The 27,516-nt window shown below is 54.8% G+C and overlaps 1 protein-coding gene across 1 annotated transcript; it reads left to right on the plus strand.

Moving 5' to 3' along the window:
* The first annotated feature begins 1,523 nt into the window (after positions 1-1,523).
* Positions 1,524-6,667, plus strand: C1QB (complement C1q B chain). Its single transcript, XM_043574053.1, has 3 exons — positions 1,524-1,655; positions 4,558-4,770; positions 5,945-6,667. The coding sequence occupies exons 2-3, from the start codon at positions 4,581-4,583 to the stop codon at positions 6,517-6,519; spliced, it is 765 nt and encodes a 254-aa protein (XP_043429988.1). The 5' UTR covers positions 1,524-1,655; positions 4,558-4,580; the 3' UTR covers positions 6,520-6,667.
* Positions 6,668-27,516: the final 20,849 nt, after the last annotated feature.

Raw genomic sequence — 27,516 nt, forward strand, 5'->3', positions numbered from 1 at the left:
GCTTCTTTCTGTTCTTAGTCTCAAACTGTCTACCCCAAGTTCAAGCTCACCTATTCCCATTGCCATTGGGAACCCACAGAAGGACCCCGGACCCGCAACCTACGAATCTACAATTTTCTAGGGTCAGAGACCAGCTGGTACAGAGTTCCACCCTTCTCCCTGCCCAGAATACATTGCCTTTCCCTCCTCATCCAGCCCGAGTCCCTTCCCGTCTATAGTTGGCTGAGCCCAGAGACCCTTTGGTTTTATCAAATAAGTCTTTTCCTTCCCTAACACCCACTGCAGGTAACACTTAATTTCCATCAATCAGCATCCACAAGCCCAAAGATATTCTATCTCCAAGCACAAGTAGGGCCCTCCTGACCTATGGCAGCTCCTGGTGCCAGCTGGGCAACCATCCCTGTGAGGGGCATCACGGTGCCTTAGATGCAGCCTCCGCAAACAGGCTGAGAGTCTGGGGCCAGGGGTGCCTTGCTCTGAGGCCTGCACCTGCCCCTTGTATGAGGTGTGGGCTCCGGCAGTCCCCTCCTTTTTCTGACATCTGTCACAGAAGCCATGAAACCACTGTGTCATTCAATGTTGAACACCAGTCTCCCCAAGTAGAAGCCATTCCCCCTGGGGACAGGAGCCATGGCTGGTTTGCTTGTGGGTCTGTCTCCAGCACCTAGCACAGAGAGGCTCGTGGTAACTATTTATTCTTTCTCCCCTCCGAGCCTCAGTTTCCCATACATAAGGTGAAGGGAAGGAGCTGGGTGACCTCCAAGCCCCTCTCCAGCCCTGCCTTGGTGTGATTCCAGGATCAACAAGCAATAAGCCCCTGCCTCTGTCCATTATTGTCATCAGCGTCGAGCCCTGCTGGAAGCAGAGGAAGGGCTATAAATAAATAATAACCACATTTAAAATTCATTATTAGATAATTTTCTGAGAACAGGGCAAGAGCAGAAGTACAGAATGGGAAGAGGCAGAGAAGATGAACCCAGAAAAGGGAAGCCTGAGACATGGCGTGATATTAACAACTGACATGTGTGGTGCACTTTACGCTTTACTCTCCACGATCCCAGATGAGCTCCCCAGTGCCCCATGCCGTCTATAGAGCAGGTATAGTCCCACCACAGAGCAGAGGAAATGGGGGCTCCCTTGGGTTCTCTTGGCTGAGAACATTTAGACCCCCGTTTGAGACCTTAGGAATCACACTCTGATGAGTGGCAGAGCCAGATCATGGATCCAGGTTCCTGACTCCAAATCCAGTGCTCAGGCACCAGGCCAGCCTTGTTCTCGTTTCAATGAGGAACAGCTACGTCTGCTGTAGGGGATCACAAGGTCAGGGGCCTTGGCACGCAAGCCACCGGTTGTGGACATTCTCCCAGGACAGACTGTTCCCCCAACAGCTGCTGAGCTGGCGAAACCAAAGTGGCCACCTACCCACCACATTTACAGTAAACCCCTCCAGATTGCAGAAATGCGGCCTGAAACTGCCGGATGGGCTGAGAGTGGAGGGGGCCGTCCTGCTGGGCCCATGGGAGGGGGCCCTCAGGGGAAGGCCCTTCCTGTCTCTGGGGAATGGAACTTCCCCTTTGGACCGAGAGCAGCAGGCTCCTGGCTCCCAGCCCCACTGCTGCCCAGCCGAGCGGCCCCACAGGACACGAGGTTCCCAGGTGAGGACGGGGCTCAGGACCTGGGGGGACTTGCCAGCCGGACAATATGGCGGAGGGTGATGATTCCCAAAGTGTAGACTTTGAATCTCTGCCTTGGGCGATTAACAGTGTGGACCCCCAGGCCCAACCCCAGACCTGGGGAGCCAAACTTCCCGTGGGTGCACTTGGGCATCTACTATTGCCCGGGACCCCAGGTGATGGGAGCAGCCTAAAATGGGAGCCACCAACATAAGGGCTTTGGAATCACCAAGACTCAAGCTGAGTCCTGCTTCTGTGTCTTAGATGCTGGTGACCTGGGGCAAGTCATGTAACCTCTCTCGTCCTAGACCCTCTCTGGGAATGATGGAACCTTCTAGGGGCCCTAGGAGCCCTGAAGGAGATTAAGCTCACCCAGTGCTTAGTGAACTACCTGGTTCAAGATATGTCAGAGGCCGAGGTGGAATTAGAACCCAGGCCCCCCTTCACCCAGCCCAGCACTTTTCCAGCACCTGCCTTCTCTCATTCGCTCTCCGTCTGCTGAGAATAGCTCAGCTTGACTCTCTCAAGGAACGAATTTGCCTCGTAGGTGGAGCTGAGATTAGTGGTTAGTTGGTCTGATAACTAATTGCATGTTTCTAAAGGCGGGCGTGGGATCAGACACCACACTAGAGACCTCATTCCTCTCAGATGCCATCTCTTGCCATCCTCTGGCGGTCCTGTGGGTAGCAGTTAACTCTGCCAAAGAGGCCCAGAGAGGTTAAGGCACTTGTCTCAGGCCATACAGCGAGGTGGCAGTTTGAAGTCTCGTCGGTCTGACTCCAAGTCGGGGAAAAGGAGCTGTCCGGGCTGGAAGGAGAGGGGAGGGCTGGCGACATGGGAAAGATGTGAGGGGCAAGGCCGACGGTGGTGATGGATGGTGAGGGCAGGGCTCGGACCAGATGCCCAGCTCTGAGACTCAGCGGCCCCTGAGATGCATCTTCCCACTCCCCCTGCCACCTTCTGCTTCCCTAGGAAGCCTGGGTCTCACTGTGGGTCTGGACCCGCTGTCCCCATCGCCCCGACCCCCTGTTTGCCGCTCTCCACCCCTGGGCTGTACCCACCTGAGATCTCCTCTCCCTGAGCCCTATCTCCCACAGGGGCTGGCCCCTGCTTTACTTTTCCAACCATCCTCCGTCATATCCCAACGCTTGGGGATTCCTGGATGGCAGGGATAATACAAAAATAGCGAATATTCCTTTAGCATTTCTGGCGTGCCAGGGCCTACATCATCTATCCTCCCACCAACCCTATGTGGCAAGGATTAGTATTATCCCCATTTCACGGAAGGGGAAACTCGCCAGAGAGGAGAAGCGATTTGCCTGGGGCCCTCCCCTACAAGTGGACCCTGATTTGGACCCTGGAAGCCCGGCTGTCCTTCTGACCCCAGAGACCTCTCACCACCGCCTCTGACACATCCTGCTCTCTGGGCAGCAACAGCAGCAGGAACAGTAACCATAAAATAGCCTCCTTCACCGAGCGCCAGCCCCGTACCCAGTGCTGCTCAAAACACAGCCACTCATGAGCCCCCGTCAGGCTGTCTGGCTCCAAAGCCCACGTTTTAAACCACCAGGCTTAACAGCCTCCTAGCAGAACACCCTGTGAGTTTTAAGGTCTAGTGGACGTGGTAGGTGCTCGGAAAGGCTGGTTGGAATCCCAGCCACGAGGCAGCTGTGTGACCTTGATGGAGGTTCCTGCCCTCTCCAGCACCCAGTTTCCCCATCTGTAGAAGGAGAGAGCCGGGGGCTTTATTGGGGCAGGAGGGGCTGTTGTAAAGACCACATTAAATGAGATAGTAGCACATAAAGTATTTGGCCCAGAGCCTGGCTAAGTGCCCAATGCATGGATTACTGAAGTTGTCAAATCTGTCATTTTGTAAAACCTCCAGGAACGGGTACTTATGCAAAGATAATCGTTTTAGGTTAAATTTATATTATGTGAATGTCACCTCAATTTTTCAAAAAACTTTGGACTAGAATGTTAAGGGCCCTTCCGTCTTGAGAATCCATGCTGAGGGGCTCTGGCTGTGCCGACCAGCTCGGTTCTTCCTAGTTCCCTGGTATTTGGGAGGGGCCGGCCCTTCCCACTCGCCGGGGCCTGCGGAGGGACCTGAGAACATCCCATCAGCAGAGATGGCCTGGGGTGCTGGCAGGGATACTGGCTTCAGAGCCAGACGGGCCTGGGTTTGAATCCTGGCTACCGTCCTTCCCGTGTGACCGTGAGCCGGTGTCTTGGCCTCTTTGAGCTTCAGGGTCCTTGTCGGTATGAAAATAATAGCTTTTTCCAGGCAGGGCCGCTCTGAGGATGTCAAGTGGCCCAAAGCCCGCAAATCACAGCCTTGACCTCCCATCCCTCTGACCCCTCACTCCCCTCCAGCCTCACTGGCCTCCCAGCTGGCCCTCGACACTCCAGGCTCTCTGTCCTCCCTCTAGGCCTTCGCCCCCACTTCCTTTCCTCCCAGAACACTCTTGCCCCAGCCCTTTCTGAACCTCTGGGTCCTGGCCTGAACACCACTTCTCGGAGACGCTGCCCCCATCTAGAAGACTTTCCTAATAGGAGGACTTCTTCTCCCAGAAAACCATCCACCCGCCCCTCAAGCCTGGTTACTCTGCCTCCAGGCACCCCTACGTTTCTCACAGATCGCTCTGCACTGTCTCTCTTTCCATTTACTTGAATGTTGACCTGTTTACTGCCTGCCTTCCCCTCGAAGGCCAGCTCCGTGAAGGCAGGGGCCGTATCCGTCTTACCCCAGCACCCAGCGCGGGGTCCGGTCTGGTAGCTGGGACACGCTCGGTGAACGCACGGATGAGCGGACGCATGAGTGAAGAAACGCGAGGAGTCTCCATGGTGGTAAAACCCACTCCACCTTCTCCCCCCACCCCTGCAGGAGGTAGCTGAGCCGGGCCAGTGATGAAGACCGTGAGGGATGGCGTCTTAGCATCCCTGCTGCTGCTGCTGCTGCTGTTCCTGTTTCTGCTTGAGGTCTCTTGGGCCCAAAGCAGCTGCACCGGGCACCCGGCCATCCCCGGCATCCCGGGCATTCCCGGGGCACCGGGCTCTCCTGGCACACCCGGGACCCCAGGGATAAAAGGAGAGAAAGGTACTGCAGGCTTTGGGGTTACTCCCATGTCATCGAGCCAGGCCCTGTCTCCTGCCCCCCCAGTCACAGCTGCCTACCTGAGAGATCGCACAAGCCCCCACAAATCCATCGGCTTGCCAAGGCCCACCCCCGACCCCGACCCGTGCAATGACTCCGCAGGGAGGGGATTCTGATTCCCATTTTACAGCCGGAAAAACTGATGCCCACGAAGGCTACCAACATGCCCAAGGGAGCCCAGTAAATGTTGAGGCTGAGATCAGGCCATGGCTCTCTTACCCTTAACTCCGGGTAGAGAGACAGAAAACCACTTCCGTGACTGTCTCCCCGGGAAGTGGCTACCCAGCTCTCAACTATTTCCTCACCCATACAATGCAGGCAGATACTTTGTGGGGTTGTCACAGGGTTCAAAGGAGACTTCCTGCCATGAAACCCCACCCCCACCCCCACCCCCAGAAAATGCCGTTCATCCGTTCATTTAACCAAAACCAACCACCGTCCTCACATAACCGCGTGTAACCCACACAATCTCGCAAACTACCATCATCCCCATTGTACAGAGGAGGACGCTGAGTCCCGGAGAACGTGCCTCCGTCAAGGTGACCCGATGAATAATGGCAGGTGGGGCAGGAGGACATCCGTCTGTCCCCTGGGCCTGTGCTCTCAGCCACTATACTCCACCACTTTACTGGAAAAGAGGTTTTATCTCGCGCTGTGCCGAACCAAGGGGCAGCGGCTGCTTGGAGTGGCCGTGAGAAGGCTTCCAAGCCCCCCTGGAAGCCCACTGCACAGGAAAGAATGCTGGGATTGATTAAAGATGTCTGCCCTGGGGGAGCGAGTGGAGAGGGATAGCACATGTGCCAAGAATTCATTATCCCCGCTCCAGGCATTAAGCCCGAACAAGGGAGCCTGGATGAGCTGGTGAGGAGGGCAGGCCCAGCACTTTCCCTAAGGAGACACCACCCTCCACACCTCGGGCGTCAGTTCCCATTGCTGCCAGGCACATCACAGACTCAGAAAGCTGGGCTGGAAGGAGAACCCCCACCGCCAGGGAAGCTGAGGCCCAGAGAGAAGCAGGGACATGTCAGAAGTTACACGGCCAGGCTCCCTGCCTCCCAGCCCGGGGCTCCTTCCGTGGTTCTCTGGCCCATCATTTCTCCCGTCTCTCCTTTTCCAGGGCTGCCAGGGCTGGCTGGAGACCATGGCGAGTTTGGGGAGAAGGGAGACCCAGGGATTCCTGGGAATCCAGGAAAAGTAGGCCCCAAGGGCCCCGTTGGCCCCAAAGGTGCCCCAGGGCCCCCCGGAGCCCGCGGCCCCAAGGGTGAATCGGGAGACTACAAGGCCACACAGAAAATCGCCTTCTGTGCCAAGAGGACCATCAACAGTGCCCTTCGGCGGGACCAGGCCATCCGCTTCGACCAGGTGATCACCAACCTGAACAACAACTACGAATCTCGAAGCGGCAAGTTCACCTGCAGGGTGCCTGGCATTTACTACTTCACCTACCATGCCAGCTCGCGAGGAAACCTCTGCGTGAACCTCATGCGGGGCCGGGAGCAAATGCAGAAGGTGGTCACCTTCTGCGACTACGTCCACAACACCTTCCAGGTCTCCACGGGCAGCATGGTCCTCAAGCTGAAGCAGGGGGAGAACGTCTTCCTGCAGGCCACTGACAAGAACTCCCTGGTGGGCATAGAAGGTGCCAACAGCATCTTCTCTGGGTTCCTGCTCTTCCCAGATGTGGAGGCATGAGCTGTGGGGCTGACTGCCTCCCTCCCCAACCCCGCCCCCACCAGCAACGCTCACGTTACCCCCACCACTCCCCCACCCAGCCAAAACACACAGAAGGGCTCCATGGATGTTCCTGAAAGAATGAGTAAATAAAATTTTCAAAGGCCAAGGAAGTGGTCTAATTCAACTCTGCGTCCCAGCAGCTGGCACATAGTAAGTGCCCAGAAATGCTGCTTAAATGCTGGTTGGACGACTGTACAACCAATAATGAATGAATGAATGAATGACCTCTGAAAACAGAAACTGTATCTGATTGGAGGTGACTAGAGAGCCAGATTCTGCGCCCAGCTCTGTGACAGCCACATAGTGGGAGACGGGGAGGGAACACCAGCTAGGGAGCAACTTCTATGCTCCAAGCACTGGGCTAGACCTTTTCACTCTCTCATGAACCCTCACCCTCATCCCGGGAGACAGGTTGCATTGCACCCAGTTTACAGAGGAGAAAACTGAGCACCGGAGGGATGAAGGGACCGTCCTCAATCGCACAAGCAGACCCGGCTCTGTCCACTGATGACCCGAGACCTCTTTCGAGGCAACATATCGAGTCAGCCACTATAAGCTTCCTGCTTACAACGTCACATACCTCGCCCCCGCCAAGGGATCCAGGGGTCTTCCTCCAATGTCTTAACTCACCGTGAAACCAAGACCCTTCCCTCTTGATCCTTCCCACATGCACCCCCCCCCCCAAAACCTTCCCAGCCTGGCATGAGCTCAGCCATCCCGTTAGAACCAACGCCCTAACTTTCAATAACCTGCTCAGTGACCTTCAGCGGTTCTCCACTGCCAACCGGATATAGTCCCAGCCCCTGAGCCTGGCCTTCGAGGCTCTCCACGGACTGGCTTTCCAGTCTCATTCCCTCTCCCGGACAATCTGACTCCGGACCCCTGGGCCCTCTGTCTCCCAGGAAAGTCGTCCCACCTCAGTGCCCTTACACTCCACGGTTCCATTCTCCTCTGCCTATCTTACCGTCCTCCACAGTCTCACTCAAGCCACATCATCTCCCTGAAGCCGGGCCATCCCCGCCCTCACTCTTATCTCTCCTCTGACCTCACCCAACCCCATTCTTTATGTGTGCAGGTCTGAGCACATACGGCCTGCATCTGGTTTTCACGAGTGCCCACGCCTTCTGCCCAGCTAGGCGGGAGGCTCCTCACCCTGTCCACCTCTCAACCTCACAGAGCCCGATGTGCACGGTGGCCACTCCATAAAGAAGCGGTGCCTCGTTGGCCAAGTACACGGGCAGAGGCCGCTCCAGAGTTCCGACCCCCACCTGCTCGCTGCAGCCCCTCCTACTAGCCCCAATCCGCCAAGACCAATCCTGACCTGGGGTAGGAGGGATTTAAGGCACCCTGGCCTATCACACAGGGTCACGGCAACCAGCCGGCTCGGAGGCTGGCCTGTTTCTCAGGACGCCGATCATTGGGTGCAGCTCCAGCCTATCTCCTGGGCCTCAGGCCTGGCCTTGATGACTCGTTCTAACCCCAGACTCTCCAACAGGGACCAGGAGCCTCTACTCCAGGGCCTGGGCCTTCTTTCTGCTGTTCAATCCTTTCGGTACAAACCATCGTCTTGGCCTCTGACTCGACTCTATAATAACCACACCGCAGCCGAGTAACCGTGCCCTGCTGCATTGCGTACATCAATTCATCCAGTTTCCCCCGCAGACCCTAGGAGGTACAAAGTATTGTCCCCATTTCACAGGTGGGAATTTCACAGAGAGAGCAAGTGACTTGCTCAGGGTCAGTAGCTGCAGGTACACAGTGGGGATCAGAGTCTGCTTCTGTTTGTCTCAAAGCTCCTGCTGGACCTGTAGACCCCCGGCCTCCTTGGCGACCCGCAGCTGTTGGGATCCCCTTCACGGAATGAAGCCTCCTCCGCAGTCCCCCAAGGCCCTCGCCCAAACCCATCGGACCTTAGGGATTCTCAAGCCTTGGCAGTTGGCTCTGTCTGTACGGCCCTTGCTTCACCCCACGGGCGGACCTGCCTGCTGGTCAAGCTAGTCTTGCTGCAGGGACCCAGGCAAAGCCGGCCTTGGCCAAGAAATAAGTGTCTGTCTCCAGTGGTGCCTCAAGCCAGCTGGCCCTCCCGCAGCACCTACTCTCCTCTGACTCCTGACCCTCCCGCCCTTCCCCCACCGGAGCCACCCCCTCCCCAGGCAGGACCTTTTTAACAGGGGCCCCTTTTGTGCCCTCCTGATCCCAGATCTGCCAGAAATCCAGGGCTCCTGCAAGTCCAGCCGAGGACATGTTAGCCAGCCATACCTTACTTCACCCAAACGTGAGCCACAATGCTCTGAGCCGGCTAAGAGGAAAGGGGGAGGGGGTAACGGGCAAAGAAGAAGGAAGGTGGGGGCTTTGCGAGCAACAGTCATCACCGCCCACGCGGCACACTCACGTTAACTCTTGTAACCTTTACAATTATGTTCCCCTTTCACAGATAAGAACACTGACACACACAGCAGGTAAGTGACTTTCCCCACATGGCGCAGCTAGTAAGTGATAGAACCAGGATTCAACGCAGGGCAATTCAGCCCCAGAGGCCACGGTGTCGGTCGCTGCTCTGCTGCAGCAGGTGGGAAGCATCCTGGCGGGTTGTGTAGAATAACAGGAGCACGAGCTCTTGAATCAGACAGACGCAAGTTCAAGTCCCGCCTGGGCTTACAGCTAGGTGACCCCGCCAAGTGATTGTCCCAGTTTCCTATTTTACGCTCTTACAAACAAACAATGTGGCCAAGAGCATCCTCACACGCATCCTTGATTCTTTTCTCAGATTAAATTCCTAGAAGTGGACTCCCTAAGGGCAGGGCTGTGCAAACTTTGAAAGCTTTGAAATGTGTTTCCAAATGGAGGGACGGGCAGGCAGTTAAGGCTGAACATGCCAGGCCGGCTTCAGGCCTGCTGCCACCAGGGGGGAGCAGACACGGAGAGAGGGGCAGCCTGGAAGAGGACAGGCGCACCCCGCTCTCAGCCTGGGCTATGGGTTTCCAAGGTGGGGCAGAAGGTCGGCTTTGAAGACCCGTGTCCTCAAAGCGGTTCCAGCACCAGCATCAGCTGGGGGCTTGTGAGAAATGCAGATTCCCGAGCCCCAAGCCGGCTGACTCGGAAACTCCGGGGATGAGGCTTGCGGTCTGTGTTTCCACAGCCCTCCCTCCAGGTGATCTTGATGGCGCTAAAGCGTGAGATTACTGCTGCAGACCAGGGGTGGCCAAACTTTTTCTGTAAAGAGTCGCACAGGCACTATCCCAAGCGTTGTGGGCCATATAGTCTCTGTTGCAACTACTCAGCCATATAAACAAATGAGGGCGGCTACGTTCCAATAAATCGTTACATACACTGGCATTAGAATTTCACATTATTTTCACATGTCACGATCTTCTGATTTCTCTTCATCCATTTAGGGATGCAAAAGCCATTCTTCGGTAGCAAATTGCACACAGTCTGTGGGCTAGATTTGCCAACCTGCTCTAGACCCAGGTATGGTTCTAGGCTTAGAAGAAGAGGAACAGAAACTCGAACCCACAGCTCCCTGACTCCCAAGCCGGTGCACCTTCCATGAGGCTAGTCTGCAGAATTCCAGCCTTGCGACATTGACAGAAAAACTCTCTGGGTCTTCTTGCCCTTGTCTGTAAAATGTGCATTGCAAACCCCTGTTCTCCGGCGAATTACTTAACCTTTCTGGGTACAGTTTCCTCATCCGTAACATGGGGGTGATCATCATATCCACCCCAAAAAGCTGATAAGGGTTGAAATGAGATTCTATGTGCAAAGCCCACGGCACACAGGAAGTCCTGCACAAGTATTCGCTCCTGGTGGGTTGTGATGGGAACTGAGGTGCTGGAAGGGGCAGGGTTCCTCAAACTTTAATGCGCACCTGGAGGCAGTAAAACGCGTATTCGAATTCGGGAGTCCTGGGAGCACTCTGGAAGTGGCCAGGGCTCGGAACACTGGTTCAGCTCGCTGATAGCCACGAACTGGAATTCTTTCACACATGGGCAAGCACTTGGTGATTAACCTCTTACGGTTATTGCTGCCACTGTGGTCGTGGTGATTATGTTCTGATGGTGGTGGTGACCGAGTTCACAGGCAGACAAAGGAAAGGACAAAGGGTGGGCAGTCGGCTTCCTGCCACCGAGCGCTGCGGGCCTCGCCCCGTTTCTCCTCCACATCCTCGCCTCTCTGGTCTCCTGCTGGCAACAGGGCACCAGGTGCCCTGCCTTAAACCACCCCTCACCCAACGCACACACAAACACATGCCCTCCTTATAGAGCAAGCTGCAAGCTGCGTTTATTTTTGCACGTAGCCAGGAGGCGTTCTCAGAGACAACCCTGTTGGCCAGATGCAAGAGAAAAGGGGGGTGTTTGTTCAAGAAATCCAGCAGGGCCCACCCACAGAGGGACACCCACAGCGAGGGGACCCGGGAGAGCCGGAAGCATCCTGGATGGCTAGTCAAGAGCTCCCACTTCTGGGCTGGCCTCAGAACCTGACTTACTGTGTGACCTCAGATGAGTTGCTACCCCTCTCTGAGGCTCAGACTTCCCCACAGAAGAGCAGGGTGAACTAGATCAGCAGTATTGGGCTCGCTTGAGACAACACAGCTCCTCAGGCCCCCCGCCCCAAACCTATGGATCAGAAACCTAGCGGAGCTCGTGATACCCTTAGGACAAGGGGGAAGAGCTCTGACAGGGTCACGCCCAGGGAGGAAGCTGGGGCCACGTCCCCCAACACACCTCACTTATCCGACAGCCCCACCTATGCAGAACACAGCGAGGACACAGGAGGGAACAGAGGAGGCCAGACAGGGACATGTCACAGCCCAGAGAGCCCAGAAGATTGATGTTTATCGGATGGATGAATGAAAAGCATGGGCGTATGGATTCATTAATTGATTGATGAATCTTTCTTACTCCAGAGCATACAGGACTCAAAGACAGATATACATAATATATGTTCAGTAAATAGTCCAGTGGAAGGAAGAAAGGCAAAATGGGAGGAATGTCAAAATTTTGTCCTGCCTGGAAGGAGAGGCCATGTAATAATGTTTCATGGGCCCTTGGCACAATTTGGATGGGAAGGCTTGGCATCTCCAGGGGAAGCAAAGGCAGGCAGGGAGAAAAGTAACCGAGGTCATGAACGGGCCCATTAAATTCTCACAACAACCCCCACCCCGACATGGGTGCCGCTGCCCCCATTCAGAGACAAGGAGACTACTGCTTATTCCCCAACCCCGAGGCAGCAAACGGAGGCTTGAGAAACCTCCAGAGGGATGCACCTGCCGCAGGCATGCAGGTCTGTATGGAACACAGTTTCCTGAGGGCCTCCTTCCTCGCTTCCGTTCTTGACCTTCCTGCCTCCCCCACCTTGTGTTCCCGCTGTCTGTCCCAGAGTCTCCTCCTCTGTGCCATCCTGTCTGTGTTGGCCCCTGTGAGCTCTCACAGCATCTGGGGAGCAGGAGGGACGGGAACAGGCTGAAGGCAGAATGAGGGCAGAAGAACCAAAGCACCTGCCGTGTGCCGGGCCCCGGGGCCCTGTGCTCTGTGCACCTTCCCTCACTGGCTTCTCACGGGGGCCCCACCAGGTTCAAACCCAGCCTTGCTGATGGACCTTGGGCACGGAAGTTACCCGAGCTCTGAGTTGTTGCTTCCTCAGCTGTAAAATGGAGCCGGATTAGCTAATATTGGTGCGAGCACTAACGAGCCAACGTTTGTAAAGTGCCTACCTGGCCCATAGTAGGCACACAGCCAAGAGAGGCTGTGACAAAGAACCACGTGGCACACCTAATACATAGTAGGTCCTCAACAAACGTTAGCACGGTCACCTGTAAAGTGAGACTGGTGGTTTTTGTGAGGTTCCTGTGGGTGAGCTGCAAGAAACAAAAAGCTCCACAAACGGGAAGGTTCTGAGTCGGCCGGTGGCTAGGGAGTGTGGGCTGCACCCGCCGTGGTGCAGGCCTGTCTGTGGGCTTTGGTTCCTGAGTCAGCACCTCTGGGGCCACTCTCCCTACAGGCCCGGGTGTCCCTGAGAGAAACAGCTGGGCCCTTGTTAAAAAGGAGTCTGCACACCTTGTTAGGAACACGGCCGCTAATGTGGCTAAAGACGGTACATAAATGTCAGCTCTGCCGGGACCCACCCCGGCTGGTTTCCCGGGGAAGGAGACCTGAAAAATAGGTCTTCGTTCCTAAGTCCGTCATGGCTTAAGCCGTGGACGGCTCGTACACAGCGGTTTGTAGGGAGAGGAGCTGGTGCAGAGCCTGTGAGGAGCAGCGAGCAGGGCGGTCTGCCTCCAGCCAGGAGATAAGAGCGTGAGTTGGAGTCACCTCTCCCCTTAGAGCCTATGTCCTCATCGCTCAGATGGGGACAATTAAAAAGATAAAAGAAATTAAGAAGATAAAAATCACGGTTATAAGGTACCCAGGGTAGTGCCTGGCACAAAGGAAGGGCTCACTGCAAATCAGAAAAACAAAAACACGGACGCTGGGAAATCAAGCTGCACGCTTTGTATGCAGAGGTGCTCAGTGAATATCCGTTTAATTGGATCCAAACTAGTAAGGACTTTGAGATCCTCATGAAATGACATTAAAAACAGGTCATGGGAGGGAGGGGGCTCCTGGGTGGCTCAGATGGTCGAGCATCGGACTCTGGATTTAGGCTCAGGTCATGATCTCATGGTTTGTGAGATTGAGCCCTGAGTTGGGCTCTGTGCTCACAGCATGGAGCCTGCTTGGGATTCTCTCTCTCCCTCTCTCTGTTCCTCCCCTGCTCACGCTCTCTATCCCTCTCTCTCAAAATAAATAAATAAAGTTAAAAAAAAAAACAGGTAATGGGGGCAGATAAGGTTCAGAAGCACTGGTCCCAGAGTCATTGACTTGCTGTGTGACCTCTGGTAAGTGACTCTACCCTCTGGGACTCAGCTTCCTCATCTGTAAAATGGGGGGCTTATCCCTGGCCTGCTGGACTCTTTTGGAGCACTGTGATTAAGCCAAAGACTGGCCTGCCAGGTCCTTCCTGGCCCTGATGAACACGGCATAGAGCGTGCTTGGATTTTGGTGCTCCCCAGGTCTGGGTTTGAATCCTGACCCCCTTCCATGGGCCACGGGACTATGAGCCAGTCCCCTCACATCTCTGGGCCTCCATATTTGCATCAGCAGGACTGGGCATTTAGATATTGCCAGGCCCCCAGAGACAGCCTGGTGTAGAAAAAGAGCACTGGACTGGCAGTCAGAGACCTGGGTTCAAGTTCTGACCTGGGCATCTACTTGGCATGTGGCTTTGTGAACCACCCTTCCCCTCTCGAGCCCCAGTTTCCCTATCCGCAACACAAGGAGGCTAGCCCAGATGATCTCTAGGTCACCTGAGCTCGGGCACATCAAATTTCTTCCAGGACGTGAAATTATGGTTGGGATCGGGCTATGGGGAAAAGGCAGTTTAACGATTAACCAAAGGGCAGAAATGCGTGGCAGGAGAAGCCCCCGGATGTGTTTGGAGTTCCCCCAGCAGCGCTGAAAGACACACCCAGAGCAAGGAGTGAGCTCCCTGTGGTACAAGCCCAAGTTCCAGATAAAGGAGGAAAAAAGCTCCAGATGAAGGAAGAAACCTGTATCCCCGACCCAGGAATGGCGGGATGAGGGGAGGGGAGGGGAGTGAAGATTCCATTCACAAACTGCTTCTTAATTTCAGAAGAGACAGCTAGCATTGTCTGGCTCCTCCTTTGTTCCAGGCTCTGTTTTCAGCACTTTCTATATCTTTGCTTATTTAATTCCCATGCGGCACTCACTGGTATTGTGTCCATTTCGCAGCTATGGAAACTGAGGTAGAGGGAGACTGTGTAACTTGGCCAAGACCTCATAGCTAGTACGTGGCAGCTGCGACATGGACTAAAACAGTGTGGCCCCTGAGCTGCTCTCCAGAAGTATTGATGATGAATCATTTAATGAGCACCTACTGTGTAACAGGCTCTAAATATTCATCGTCATAGAATGATCTCTAGTCATTGTAATTGTAAGAGCATCCTTATGAAGATGGCGTTCCGTTAATCAAATTTTGCCGACGAGGAAATGAAGGCCGAGAGCGATGAAGTGTCTGCCCCTCATCAACAAGCTGGAATGTGGCTGAACCGGGATTCTGACCCAGATCTGTTTGTGTCCAGGGCCTGTGCCCCTTCAACGCCACCAGGCTGGACAAGACGCCTCCCCAGAAAGCCTGTGGGGGTGCTAAAGCAGGTATCAGGAGAGACACAGCCATGGCTGTGTAGAATGTGATGAACGCCCTTCAAGCCTTACCCTAGGGCCAGAGAGGAGGGGCCCGGGGCACAGCCAGGTGATGGGGAGACCCCCACAAAGGAAGTTGGGAACTTTGAAGAGCTGCTGTGAGGTTCACACAGCATCAGTCATGATGGCAGGTGTCTTCATTGAGTGCCTGCTGTGTCCTGGGATCACACTACATTCTTTGTATTTGTTGTCACTGAGTTCTTATCTGTGATGTATTATCATCCCCATTTTATGGGTAAGAAAACTGAGGTGTAGGTGGAGTCGTTAGTCCAGGGGCACACACTTAGCAGAAAGCAAACTCAGGTCCCTGTGTCACAAAGCCAGTGTGTTTCAACAGGGCAAATCTTCCCTCCCAAGTTCAAGTGTTCATCAAAAGCACAAAGAATCTGGGGCATGGCCAGTACCCCACAACGTGGGAGCCCATCCTGCCCCCTTCTGGCTCTCTCCCAGGGCCGTCAAAGGGTTAACTTCCCTACAGCCCCTCATCATCTCTGTCAGACCCGTCCTCTCCCCCTGCATTATGAGGACCAGACCAGCTCCTTGCTCCCGGCAGCTGATGGGTTCTCTGCTCAGTGGTTCGCGCTCCAGATATTAAATTACTCATAAAATATTTGGCCTGTCCCCAAAGTGGCTGCTGCCTCCTCCCTGCGCCTGCCATTCACCCCCCCCCCCGCCCGATCCGACCAGGTCAAGTTCTTCAGTGTGGGGAGGAGGCTCAGAATATGAACCGAACGTCACGCAGAATCAGTCTATGCTGGGAAATTGGGGAGCCCAGGAGGGAGGAGGCTCTGGCAGGGCTGGGTATTTTCAGGGGCTGGAATCTTGTCTGTGACCCTCATTCTGGGTTCCCCAGGCCTGGCCTGAACAGGCCGCTCCCCCAAATCCTCATACTGAAGGGTATGAAGAACCCCGAACTCCTGACCACCCCAAGTCCCTCAAGGCAAGGCCAAGGGTGACCTAGAATAGGCTCCCATTGTCTGAGGGGCAAGTGGTCTCGCCTCTTCTCCTCCCTCCCCCACTCGGTTGTCATGGCAACCACCGTGGGGGGTGGGAGGCTGGACCGCTCATCTCCTGGCCAGGCTACCCAGCATGCTCTGCTTTCACCCAGTTTTCTCCCTCGCTGCCCTTCGGCAGGCAGGGGGGTGGGGTCAATCCTGCCCTGTCACCAGCCTACGGAGGGTTCACATCCCAGGGTCACCACCTCCAGTCCTCTGCCTTTAGGCGGGAGGTTTTCCTGCACAGCCCTCAGGAATGGGACTTTTGTGAATGTGGTTTGACAGAGAATGATTTGGGGGGTCTCTTTCGAGCCCCCTGGAGTTAATGAAGTCAGTTAAGCCCTGGGATTAGAAGGTCGGGGTCATGGGTACAGCCCATGTTTGCAAAGTAACACCCCACCCCACCCCTAGCTCCCACCAGCTGTTTCAGAAATGCCTGATGCTGGTTGTCTAGGGAACTGGCGAAGGAGTGTGGATGGGGCCTGGCAACCCCATCCCAAGTACCACAGTCATAGTCCCGTAGAGCACACACCCTGCGGCCTGGCCATTGGGAGCCTCACCTCTTTCTTCCTGTCCAGCGGAAGACATATTTTCGTAATAGTAGCACCTGTATCAGCAAGTTCTCATCACCCCGGCTTAGGGTTTCATAAATTTGACACCCAAATAAAATTGGGCTTTGGCCTGTATCACAGCTCCTCGTTTCGGGGTACACCGCCACCAGGTGGCAGTAGTCACTGCCGAGGTGTAAGGTTTCCCTGGGATTCCAGAAGGTGATTTTCCAGTTTATATTCCTCCACCGCAACCTATAAAATATAATGCTGTTGCTTTTTTTTTTAACCTTTATATTAAGGTTACAGGATTTTATAAGTAGCCGAAGTGAAGCAGACTTTAAACAAACTACATTTTGGCATTTAACAGCAGAGAGCACAGACTCAGGAACCAGACTGCCTGACTTCCAACCCTGGCTCAGCCACTTGCTAGCTGTGTGCTTGGGCAAGTTGCTTACTCTCTCTGTGCCTCAGCGTCTTTCTCTGCAAAATGCAGATGATAAAAAGTATCTCCCTCATAGGGTTGTTGTGAGGACTTAACAAGTTAATGCACGAAGTGCTTAGAACGGTGCCTGGCCCCGCATTAAACTCTTAAAAAACGTTGGCTATTAATATTTAAAGATGATGCATGAGAGCAAAGTTTCAAAAATAATTTGTATTCTGAGATTCATAGGCATACCGTTCTCTATTCGGTCTTTTATCTGGTGATGTGTTGCAGGGCGGCACTCCCAGACGTCCACACTCTGCCTGGATCCTGCCTCCAGCTGGCTCAGCCCCACATTCAAGACCATAGCCTAATGCTTTCACCTCCTAAGTGCCTGTGAGACCCGGCCTGTCCGCTCCAGACTCCCTGACACCCTAATCTCACTCCCGAACCTCTGCCACCACCCCCTGCCTCTCGCCCTGCTCCGTGCAGAACCCTATCTCCTCACTGTGGCCACAGTGATTTTTCTAAAATAAAAGTACTCCCCTGCTCAAATACCCTGCATGGCTCCCCAGCACCTCAAGAATAAAAGCCCAGGCTCTGTAGCTAAGTCTCGCTCTACTCCCCTTCCCATTCCAGCCTCATCTGCCTCCCTTTGCTGTGCTCCTGCTCCAGCAGCCTCCTTGCAGTCTCCCAAAGCCTCGGGCTCTCTCCAGCTCTGCAGCCTATGCGGGCACGGCTCCCTCTTCCCCCATCTCCTCTCTCTCTCCCCTGCTCGCTCAACTTCAAGACCTGGCTCCTCTCTCTGCTCCTCTGGGCAGTCTTTCCTGATCCCTCTGCAGCCTCCAGACAGGGTGAAGACCCTTCTTTGCCTGTCCTGACCTGTCTGCCTGCCAGAAAGGGCCCGTCTTAGTCCATCTGTGCCCTCGGACATGCCCCGCACACAGCAGGCCCTCCGTGAAGCTCGGGGGAACAAACCCAGGATGGCCAACCCATCCTATTCAACCTAAAATGTCCTCTTTCCCATTTTCTCTGTCCTAGTACCTTCCGTTCATCCCCCCGGGCCTGGCTGAACGTCACCTCCCGGAGCCTTTTGGTAACCCTGGCCCACAATTTTATCCCCGCGTGGAATATTTTACTCCCTCCTCCAGCAGGCAGAGGCAATAGGCATGAACTCAACACCTATACCTCCACAGCTGAACCCCCAGGCCCTAGAAGACTGCCCGGCACACACTTGGGGCTCAGGAAACTTATGTCAAACAAACGACCAGACAAATGACAGGATTATAGTCTAGACCAATGATTTTCAACTGAGGTGATTTTGCCCCCCAAGGGGCCATTTGGCAATGTCTGGAGACACTTTTGTCACGGCAGTTGGGGGCGGGGGGTGCTGCTGAGATCTAGTGGGGAGAGGCCAAGGATATGGTTAGTCCTCCCACAATGCACAGGACGGCCCCCACGACAAGGCATTATCTGCCCCAAAGCGTCAGTAGTGTTGAGACTGAGAAACTCTAGTCTGGAGCCTGTTACATTCCAGTCTGTCCCCCTTGCACACGGAGGGCCCTTTCTGTTTCCTCAGCATCCACCAGAAAGTAGGGGCTCAACAACTTTCTTAAATAAAAATTTTAGGGGCGCCTGGGTGGCGCAGTCGGTTAAGCGTCCGACTTCAGCCAGGTCACGATCTCGCGGTCCGTGAGTTCGAGCCCCGCGTCGGGCTCTGGGCTGATGGCTGGGAGCCTGGAGCCTGTTTCCGATTCTGCGTCTCCCTCTCTCTCTGCTCCTCCCCCGTTCATGCTCTGTCTCTCTCTGTCCCAAAAATAAATAAACGTTGAAAAAAAAATTTAAAAAAAATAATAAATAAAAATTTTAAATACATTCTCTCCTCAGTGAGATACTTCCTGTCCCTTTCCTCTCCCCAGCTGCCACCTCTCGCGTGGAGCCTGGTCTCAAACGCGGTGGTCAGGTGCCCCTTTCTGGGGCCCCTCCCTGGTCTCCAGGCTTCAGCTTCCCAAGTGCCTCCAGCCTTTGCTGGCCCCAATCTTTCTTTTTGGAGGTTCCCCTGATCCCCACACCCAGGAGGAATGAGCCCGCGGAAAAGGGAGAGCCCATTTCCGTGACAGAAGGGAGCTTTGCTGGGTGCTGGGGGCCCTGGGAGCAAGAACCGGTAGGGCACTGGCTTGCTGCGAGACTTGGCTAAGTCCTAACCGCTCCGGGCCTCAAACTCTCAGCGAGGGGACGAGAGGGGACGCGGGCCCTCTCTGGACCTGCCCTAGGCATCTCCGTACTCCCTGCGTGGGAGAGTGCTTTCCGCTAACCGCGGGGTGTAGCCCAGGACTTCTGGTCCTTCCCAGAGCCTGGGTGCTCCGGCGCACATGGGGTGCCGCCGCCGTCTCCAAGGGCGCCGCTGTCAGCTGTGACCCCTGCGCCCCGAGAGGCAGTCAGACAAGCGGCCTTTGTGGTCCGGGCGCGGGCGGTCGCAGGGAGCCGCACAAAGGGTGGGAAGAAAGACGCCAATCCTCTTAAGGCCGGCGCTGCGCTTTCCCACTGCGGCCCATCTGCTCCCGGGGAGCCGGGCAGAGCCCGCCGGCCCCACGGCAGAAAGCAGGCAAAAGCTGCCCAGGAATGAAAGACGGGCCTAGGCGGCCCAGATCCCCACGGCAAACACAGGCCTGGCCCGGGGCCTGGGAGGGGGCAGGGCCGAGGCGAGAGGAGAACGTGCTTAAAAGCACCGCCCCAGGAGGGGGACCCGGGGCTAATCCCCGCCTGCCCTGTGCCTTCCCTTCCCACACCCGCGCACCGCGCTGCGGCCAGGGACAGGGGTGGGGGGAGGGGCTGCGATCCGAGGTCCTCCCTCCCGTGCCAGGCTCCCAGTGGGGGCCTTTAAATGCATCCCTCGCGTTTTCCTTGCAGCACCCTGGCCTCAGCAAGGCTGCGCTGGCCCCACGTCACCCGGCTGCTACGCGGCGGGAGCTGGGGTCTCAGCTCGGGGCTGATTCTAAATTCGCTCGTCATGTAACCGCAGTTATACGGGCTCTCCAACAGGGGCTCAGCCAGAGCTCTCCAACCACCTCCGGTTCTCACGGCAACCCTTAGACAGACGGGGAAACTGAGGCCCAGGGGAGGAAGGTGATTTGCCCAGCGTCACAGACCTGATGAAGTCCTGGCTCTGCCCTGCCCTCTGGTCTCAGCCCCCATAACTCCATGTGCAACCTTGGGCAAGTTGGCATCTATGAGCCTTACCCATAAAGCGGGGATAGGGTTAACCGCCTCATAGGGCTGTTTCGAGCCTTAAATTAATTAAACCGTTAGTTACAGTCGCTTAGGATGGTGTCTGGTTCACGTTTAAGTGTCCCACAGTGTTAGCTATTATTGGTTGTGTTCGCAACAGTTTTGAGGAATGGACAGCTGTTATTATTTGCCCCGTTTTGTTGATGAAGCAGTTGAGGTTCAGAGGGGGAGGGGGGGATGAACTTGAGGGTAGGAACAAAACCCGGACCCGAGGTCACCTCTCTGGCTGCTTGTGCAGAGCCCCCCAGAGTTGGGGTGGTGCTGGGGGGAGCCCCGGCTTCAGACTCGACCCGGCCCTGCTGTCTCTGGCTTACATCCTCAGGCTGGTCGCTGCACTCCGCCAGCCCCGCTCTCCTCAAACGTGAAGTGGGCACCTGCGGAGAGGGTCGTTCTGAGGGCTCGGTGAGACGGTGTCTTCAAGACTTTAGTTCCAGGCCTGGCACACAGTAGGTGCTCAATACTGGCAGCCACTGTGGGTATTAAACGGCCCAGAGCAGGATGGATCCCAGAATGGGAAGAAAAGAAAACGAGCTTCTGCCTGTTGATGGCTCGCCCCAAACATTCATCTTTCCCACGGTTGGGATTTGTCTGCGGCAGTGAGGGCGGAGCCGGGCGAGGGGGAAGGAGGCAGCCGCTGAGGCCCAGACTGAATCCCTTCCGGGGGGGGGGGGGGGGGCCTGTGGACCAGATGCCCCCACGTCCCACTTCCCACCCGGGTGAGGCCCTGAGCCCAGAAGCAGTGGACTCCAGGATATCAGAGGCCAGATGCTATCCTCTACACAAACGCACGCCCCCAGCCCCACTCTGACCGTTTTACAGATGCTAAAACTGAGGCTCAGAGAAGGGGCCATGCCTCTTGGAAGATCACGCAGCTCCTGAGCGCAGCCCAGGCCTCCAGCCAGCCTCTCCCCTCCCAGAGGGGATCTGGCTCTGGATCCGCAAGCCTCCCTCCATGCCTTGCCCACTGGGGAGCCACCCGGGGCTCCGGTTGAAACTGGCTGAGTATGCTGTCCCAGCCTGTCCACTCCCCAGCTCCAGAAGTGGGCTCTGCTAGAGGATGGAACCGAGTCCGTGGTTCTCTCCTCTCTCTCTCTCCTCTCTGCCTCCCCTCCTGCTTTCTTTCCTACCATTTTTAAAAAATTTTTTACATTTATTTATTTTTGAGAGAGAGAGAGAGAGAGAGAGAGACAGAGCACAAGTGGGGGAGGGGCAGAGAGAGAAGGAGACACAGAATTCAAAGCAGGCTCCGGGCTCTGAGCTGTCAGCACAGAGCCTGACGCGGGGCTCGAACTCACGGACTGTGAGGTCATGACCCGAGCCGAAGTCAGACGCTCAACCGAGTCAGCCACCCAAGCACCCTTCTTTCCTACCATTTTGCGGCTTGCTTTCCACTTCTCTTTCTCCTCTCGCACACTGTCTCTCACGCTGTTGTCCTCTCTCTTTCTCGCCCTGCCCCACGCCTACCCATGGCACACTTTCCCCAGGGAACCTGGCTGTGTGTCCCTTTCCCTGCACCAGGGGCTCTCCTGAGAGCTCCCCAGACTGGTCGTGTCCCTCTGGGTCATGGTTTGAGGCCAGTTCCAGCCTGCCACCAGCCCCAGGCAGCTCTTTGCTCTTCTCATAGGCTCTCTTCCTCTGAGCACCCAGCTGGAGTGCGTGGCCTCGCAAACATTTTGTCCCCAACAACCGGGGCCACAGAGTCATTTGAGACGTTGGATAAGAGCTCTATTCACCCTTGGCAATGGTTCTTCCTCCAAATCCTGGTGTCTCTTCCAGCCCTCTCTGGACAAACCTCCCATGCCCTGTGCCCCCAGGAATGCCCATCTCACTCACCCAACCTGACCTCCTGCCCAAAGCTCTCAGACTTCCCCTTCCCAGAGTACGGTGAGCCTTTGGGTCCTCACTCTGATTCACCCCAAGATGTCACCAGCTGACCACAGCATTCTCCGTTAACCTTGGCCTTGGGGGTCACGGGAATAAGGGAGACTAAGAATTAAACAACCGAGGTTCAAATCCCGCCTCTATCCCATACCTGGTTAAGGGGATGAGACAAGATACTTAAGTCTCCTGGCCTCATTGTTCCTCCTCAGTAAGCTGGGGATAATTGCTGATTTGTAGCTGAAATTTAAGGAGCAGATATTGCAAAAGAAGCCGGGGCTAAGGGGACACTTCGCTGACTCCATGGATTCGCTAATTTACATACAACAGAGTGTCTGCTTAGCATGAACCCTTTATACTTATGGAGAAACTGAGGCCGGGAGAAGGAAGGCCACCTGCCAAGGGTCCAACAGCGAGCAACAGCAGTTCCCAGACTTGAATCCTGGCCTGGCTCTTAGCAGTGACTCAGTGCAGACTATCAAAGACAGCCAATTCCAGAAGGGAGATCAAAGGCCTGCTTCTTTATTCACAAAGAGAAATCCTCATTAAAACATGGCCAACGGCTGAGGCAGCCAGGGAGACGGGCCACGTATGCACAAAAAGAGAATTAATGATCCCAGGCAGCCCGTGCTGAGCGGCAAGGGAGCCATTCAGAGAGTCTGAGCTGCGGAGAGCCAGGGTCAGGGTGGGGGTGGTCTGGGAGGGCTTCCTGCAGGAGGAAAAGACTCAGGCCAGCCTCATGGGGAAAATAGGATGTATGAGAAGAGGTGGCTAGAGCCACCGTTTATTGAACACCTACTGTGTTCTAAGCACGGAAAGGATGTAGAGCCTATCCGCATTTCCAGAGGAAAGCACTGAGAGAGAGTTGGGGGATTGGTCTGAGTGACATCATTGGGCAAGCCAGGGCCAGACTTTAAAACAGGTCTGGGGTCCCCCACACTTTTGAGCTGTCACCACTAGACTGTGCCGCCCGTGTAGGCATAGTGGGTGCATCTAAGGATGAGAAGGGGATGGGAACATGGCCTGTCACCACAGCAATTTGTCAACGCAAAATGCCTGGGAAGGGCCTGGCTGGAATGGCAGGTTGGTGCCAGGCTGAGAAAATGTTCTCCGAGAATGCCAGCTGGGGGATTTGTGCATTCACCCGTTCTTTGATTTGACCAAATGTTTCATGAGCATCTACTATGCAACAGGCACTGTTCCAGATCCTAGGGACACAGCAGTGACAAAAACAGATGATGCCCGGCCTCACGGAGCTGACCCCTTGGAGAGAAGCAGGGAGAATGAACACACAAATAAGTAAAATCACTTCAGATACTGTATTGATCTCCTAGAGCTGCTGCAACAAACTGCTGCTGACGGGGTGACTTTGAACAGCCAGAGCATATCAACCGCCGGTCCCCAAGGCCCAGAGTCTGGAACTGAAGTGTGGCGGGTCGTGCTCCCTCTGAAGACCAGGGAGGAGCCCCTCCTTGCCCCTTCCAGCTTGTGGAAGGCTCCTGGCCTTTCTGGGCTTGTGACAGCCAATCCCTTCATCTCTCTCCAAGCCATCCCTCAAACGTCCGCCTCTGTCTTCACACGGCCTCTTCTCGGTGTCCTCGCCTCTTCTTATAAAGATTCACTCCCTTTCACAGAGGAGGAAACCGAGGCTCAGAGAGAAGAAATGACTCACTCCGGGTCACACAGCCAGGAGATTGGGGCCAAGGTGGAAGCCAAGTCCGATGGATCCCCAAGTGCAACGTGGGCACCCCGGCTCTACCCTACGTGTCAGGGGGGATGGACATTTGTTACTTCCGGGCGGGGAAGGCCTTGGGCTCCACGGGCTTCAGCCTGAGGGAATGGCTGTCACCCGCCTGGGGTCTAGCCCCTTCTCCTGGCAGCAGCCTCCGGGTTTTCCTTGGGGGAACTCCTGTCCCTACTGGCAGTCCATGTAGTTTGGGAGGGGCTGACATTGCTGCCCCCACCCATCCCCCCTCCTGCTCCAAAACTGAGCGCGCATCCCGGGCCGGGCCAATCAGCACAGTCCATTATTCTTGGGCCATGCTCTCCTGTTCAAGACTTGACTCATGTCAAGGCAACAACAACAGTCTGTCCAGAGTTTTGTGCACAAGTATTGAGAAAAGGGAGTCCTCTTTTCACTTGGCTCACTAGGGAGGACGCCATCTTGCCAACACATGGGAAGACACTGTGTGAGGACAAAGCCCTCGGGGAGGAACATTGGGGCAAGGTGGCTGCTGATGTCACGTGAGGGCCTGGGTCCAGCTGCGTCAGCGTGGGGCTAGCGCACGGGCAGAGCGTGCCCCGTTGCCTGAGGAAGGACCAGGGCAGTCTGGGGTTGGCATTCTTATGACCCAACGCAACCGTAAGAGACCCCACAGAACAGTATCCGAGCGGAGAGCTGAGGTCAGGCGCACAGCTTCATGCTGGAAGGGCCCACGCTGGGGGTAGCTGGCCCAGCTCCTGCCTCCACCTGGCAAGGTGTCCACATCCTCAAAACACAGCAGCGATTCAAAGATGAGGAGAACCGGGGCGCCTGGGTGGCTCAGTCGGTTAAGCGTCCGACTTCAGCTCAGGTCACGATCTCGTGGTCCGCGAGTTCAAGCCCCGCGTCGGGCTCTGGGCTGATGGCTCAGAGCCTGGAGCTTGCTTCCGACTCTGTGTCTCCCTCTCTCTCTATCCCTCCCCCGTTCGTGCTGTGTCTCTCTCTGTCTCAAAAATAAATAAACGTTTAAAAAAATTAAAAAAAAAAAAAAAAGAGGAGGAGAACCGTCTCTAGTCTCTTCATCACCGAAGGCCTGAACGTGCTCCTCTCCTGAATCTCCCCCATCCCTGGACACATCGGGCACCCCGTCAGAACCCCCACCCAGCTTCTGGGCCCCCAGCTCACCCTTCACTGTGTCCCCTCTGAGCCCTCACTAAGCCTCTCCTTGGCTGTCCCGCGGTGGAGTTGGTTTGGATTATGCATTGCTTGCTCAGCAAAGCTGGGAGGAGACAGACCCCCACAGCCACCCCCCATGGTGGTGCTGGCAGGCTGGGGAACAGGATCCAGGCCACACCCCCCCTTACCACCCCCTCCCCTTGGTCCCAAAACAGCGGTGGGTGCATCCCAGCTTGGAGACCGTCCCCCTGGTCCTCGGTGACACTTTTGCTCCCACACCAACCCATCCCCTCCAAGGCCCAGGTGCCAGTCTGTGGATACTGCACGTGGGGAACCACACTCAGAGCCCCAAAAGTTCCAAACACGATTTATCATCTCCTCCCCAAACTTGCTTGTCCACCAGAGCCCGGCTCAGCAGCCAGCACCCCAGCACCTAAGCAGGTGCCCAGACTATGCATGCCAGCCCCAGGAACACCTGTCAGCCCCCCCTCTTCCTCCCTGTCCCCCGGGGCCCTCAGCCACTGCTCTGCCTCAGCTCCCGGGAGTGGGGGGATGGGATACAAAAGCCACCTCCTCACTGGCCCCTCTGCCTCCAGGATGCCCTCATCCATTCATCTGCCTCAGAGTGTGGATCCCCAAGACCCCTTCAGGGAGTTTGTGAGATCAAAAGCTTTTCATGATAATAAGCCAGACATCAAAGAGATCCGCAAGAATGTAAAACTATGCCGCTCTGCCCACTAAATACTTTTATATTGGAAAGGACAGTTACTTTTAATTAAAATATATATATTATTGGGACTCCTGGGTGGCTCAGTGGGTTAAGTGTCTGGCTCTTGGTTTCGGCTCAGGTCGTGATCTCACGGTTCGTGGGTTCAAGCCCCACGTCAAGGCTCTACACTCTCAGCACGGAACCTGCTTGGGATTCTCTCCCCCTTTCTCTCTGCACCCCCCCCAAATAAAGAAACCTTAAATATATACATTATTTATTTTAATGTGTAATGGGTTTGTTATTGCTACTTTGAAGTGGATGAATAAGTAAATATTTCTAAGTTTTCTCAGTTACTAGATTGACCCAAGCCCCCTGACCTTTTTAAAATTCCTCAAAGGTACCATTCCCTCTTTTGTCTTTCGATCTCTGCCCACACTATTCTCTCTGCCCCCAGTACCCTCTTTGTCTTTCATCTGGCTATCACCTACTCCCTCTTCAAGATTAGAGTCAGGCATCACTTCCTCCAGGAAGGCTGCCCTGATATCTCTCATCTCCGCTGGTGGGCTTCCACTACCCTCACGCTGCCTTCTTTTTTTTTTTTCTTTTTCTTTTTTAATTTTCTTTTTTCTTTTTTAAAATTTACATCCAAATGAGTTAGCATATAGTGCAACAATGATTTCGGGAATAGATTCCTTAGTTCCCCTTAGCCATTTAGCCCATCCCCCCTCCCACATCCCCTCCAGCAACCCTGTTTGTCCTCCATATTTCTGAGTCTCTCTTGTTTTGTCCCCCTCCCTGTTTTTATATTATTTTTGTTTCCCTTCCCTTATGTTCATCTGTTTTGTCTCTTAAAGTCCTCATATGAGTGAAGTCGTATGATATTTGTCTTTCTCTGACTAATTTCACTTAGCATAATGCCCTCCAGTTCCATCCACGTAGTTGCAAATGGCAAAATTTCATTCTTTTTGATTGCCGAGTAATACTCCATTGTATATATATCCCACATCTTCTTTATCCATTCATCCGTCGATGGACATTTGGGCTCTTTCCATACTTTGGCTATTGTTGATAGTGTGGCTAAAAACATGGGGGTGCACGTGTCCCTTCGAAACAGCACACCTGTATCCCGTGGGTAAATGCCTAGTAGTGCAATTGCTGGGTCATAGGGTAGTTCTATTTTTAGTTTTTTGAGGAACCTCCAGACTGTTTTCCAGAGTGGCTGCACCAGCTTGCATTCCCGTCATGCTGCCTTCTTTCAAGGTACCTGTCACCCTTTATTGAAAGGGTCTGTTTTGGGGGCACCTGGGTGGCTCAGTCAGTTGAGTGTCCAACTCTCGATTTTGGCTCCGGTTGTGATCTCACGGTGGTGGGATCAAGCCCCGAGTCGGGCTCTGGGCTGAGCGTAGAGCCTGCTTGGGATTCTCTCTCTCCCTCTCTCTCTGCCCCTCCCCCACTCGCACGTGCGCACTCTCTCCCCCTCTCTCCCTCTCTCTCAAAATAAATAAGTAAACATCAAAAAAAAAAAAAAGAAAAAGAAAGAAAGGGTCTGTTTCAGTGCAGTCTCGCTCCCCAGATTACGAGCTCCTTGCTCATCTCTGTACCCCTAACCCCTGGCACCGGGCCTGGCACTCGATGGGTTCTCAGTGAATCCTGCAGCTGAATGAATATCAGAGTCAGGTGGATAGATATCGGTGGATTCAGATTTTCTAAACCTGTAAAGTCATTATGACTATTAGCAATGGGAAGAAACGTGGAGATGATAGGATAGACTTAATCTCAGAGCTGAGAAGAGCTGCATAACTGACTCATCCAGCCTCCCCATTTTACTGGTGAGAAACTGAGGCTCAGACAGGAGGAGTTACTTACTTCGTGTCACATGGTGGCATGAAACACAAGGAGCCTTTTTATTCTTGACTCATAGCCCTGCATCTCTCTCTGTTGACTCACGGGACCCCGGGATCATGGGAAACCTCC

The sequence above is a fragment of the Prionailurus bengalensis genome, chromosome C1 (genome assembly GCF_016509475.1).
Source record: "Prionailurus bengalensis isolate Pbe53 chromosome C1, Fcat_Pben_1.1_paternal_pri, whole genome shotgun sequence".
Taxonomy (NCBI): domain Eukaryota; kingdom Metazoa; phylum Chordata; class Mammalia; order Carnivora; family Felidae; genus Prionailurus; species Prionailurus bengalensis.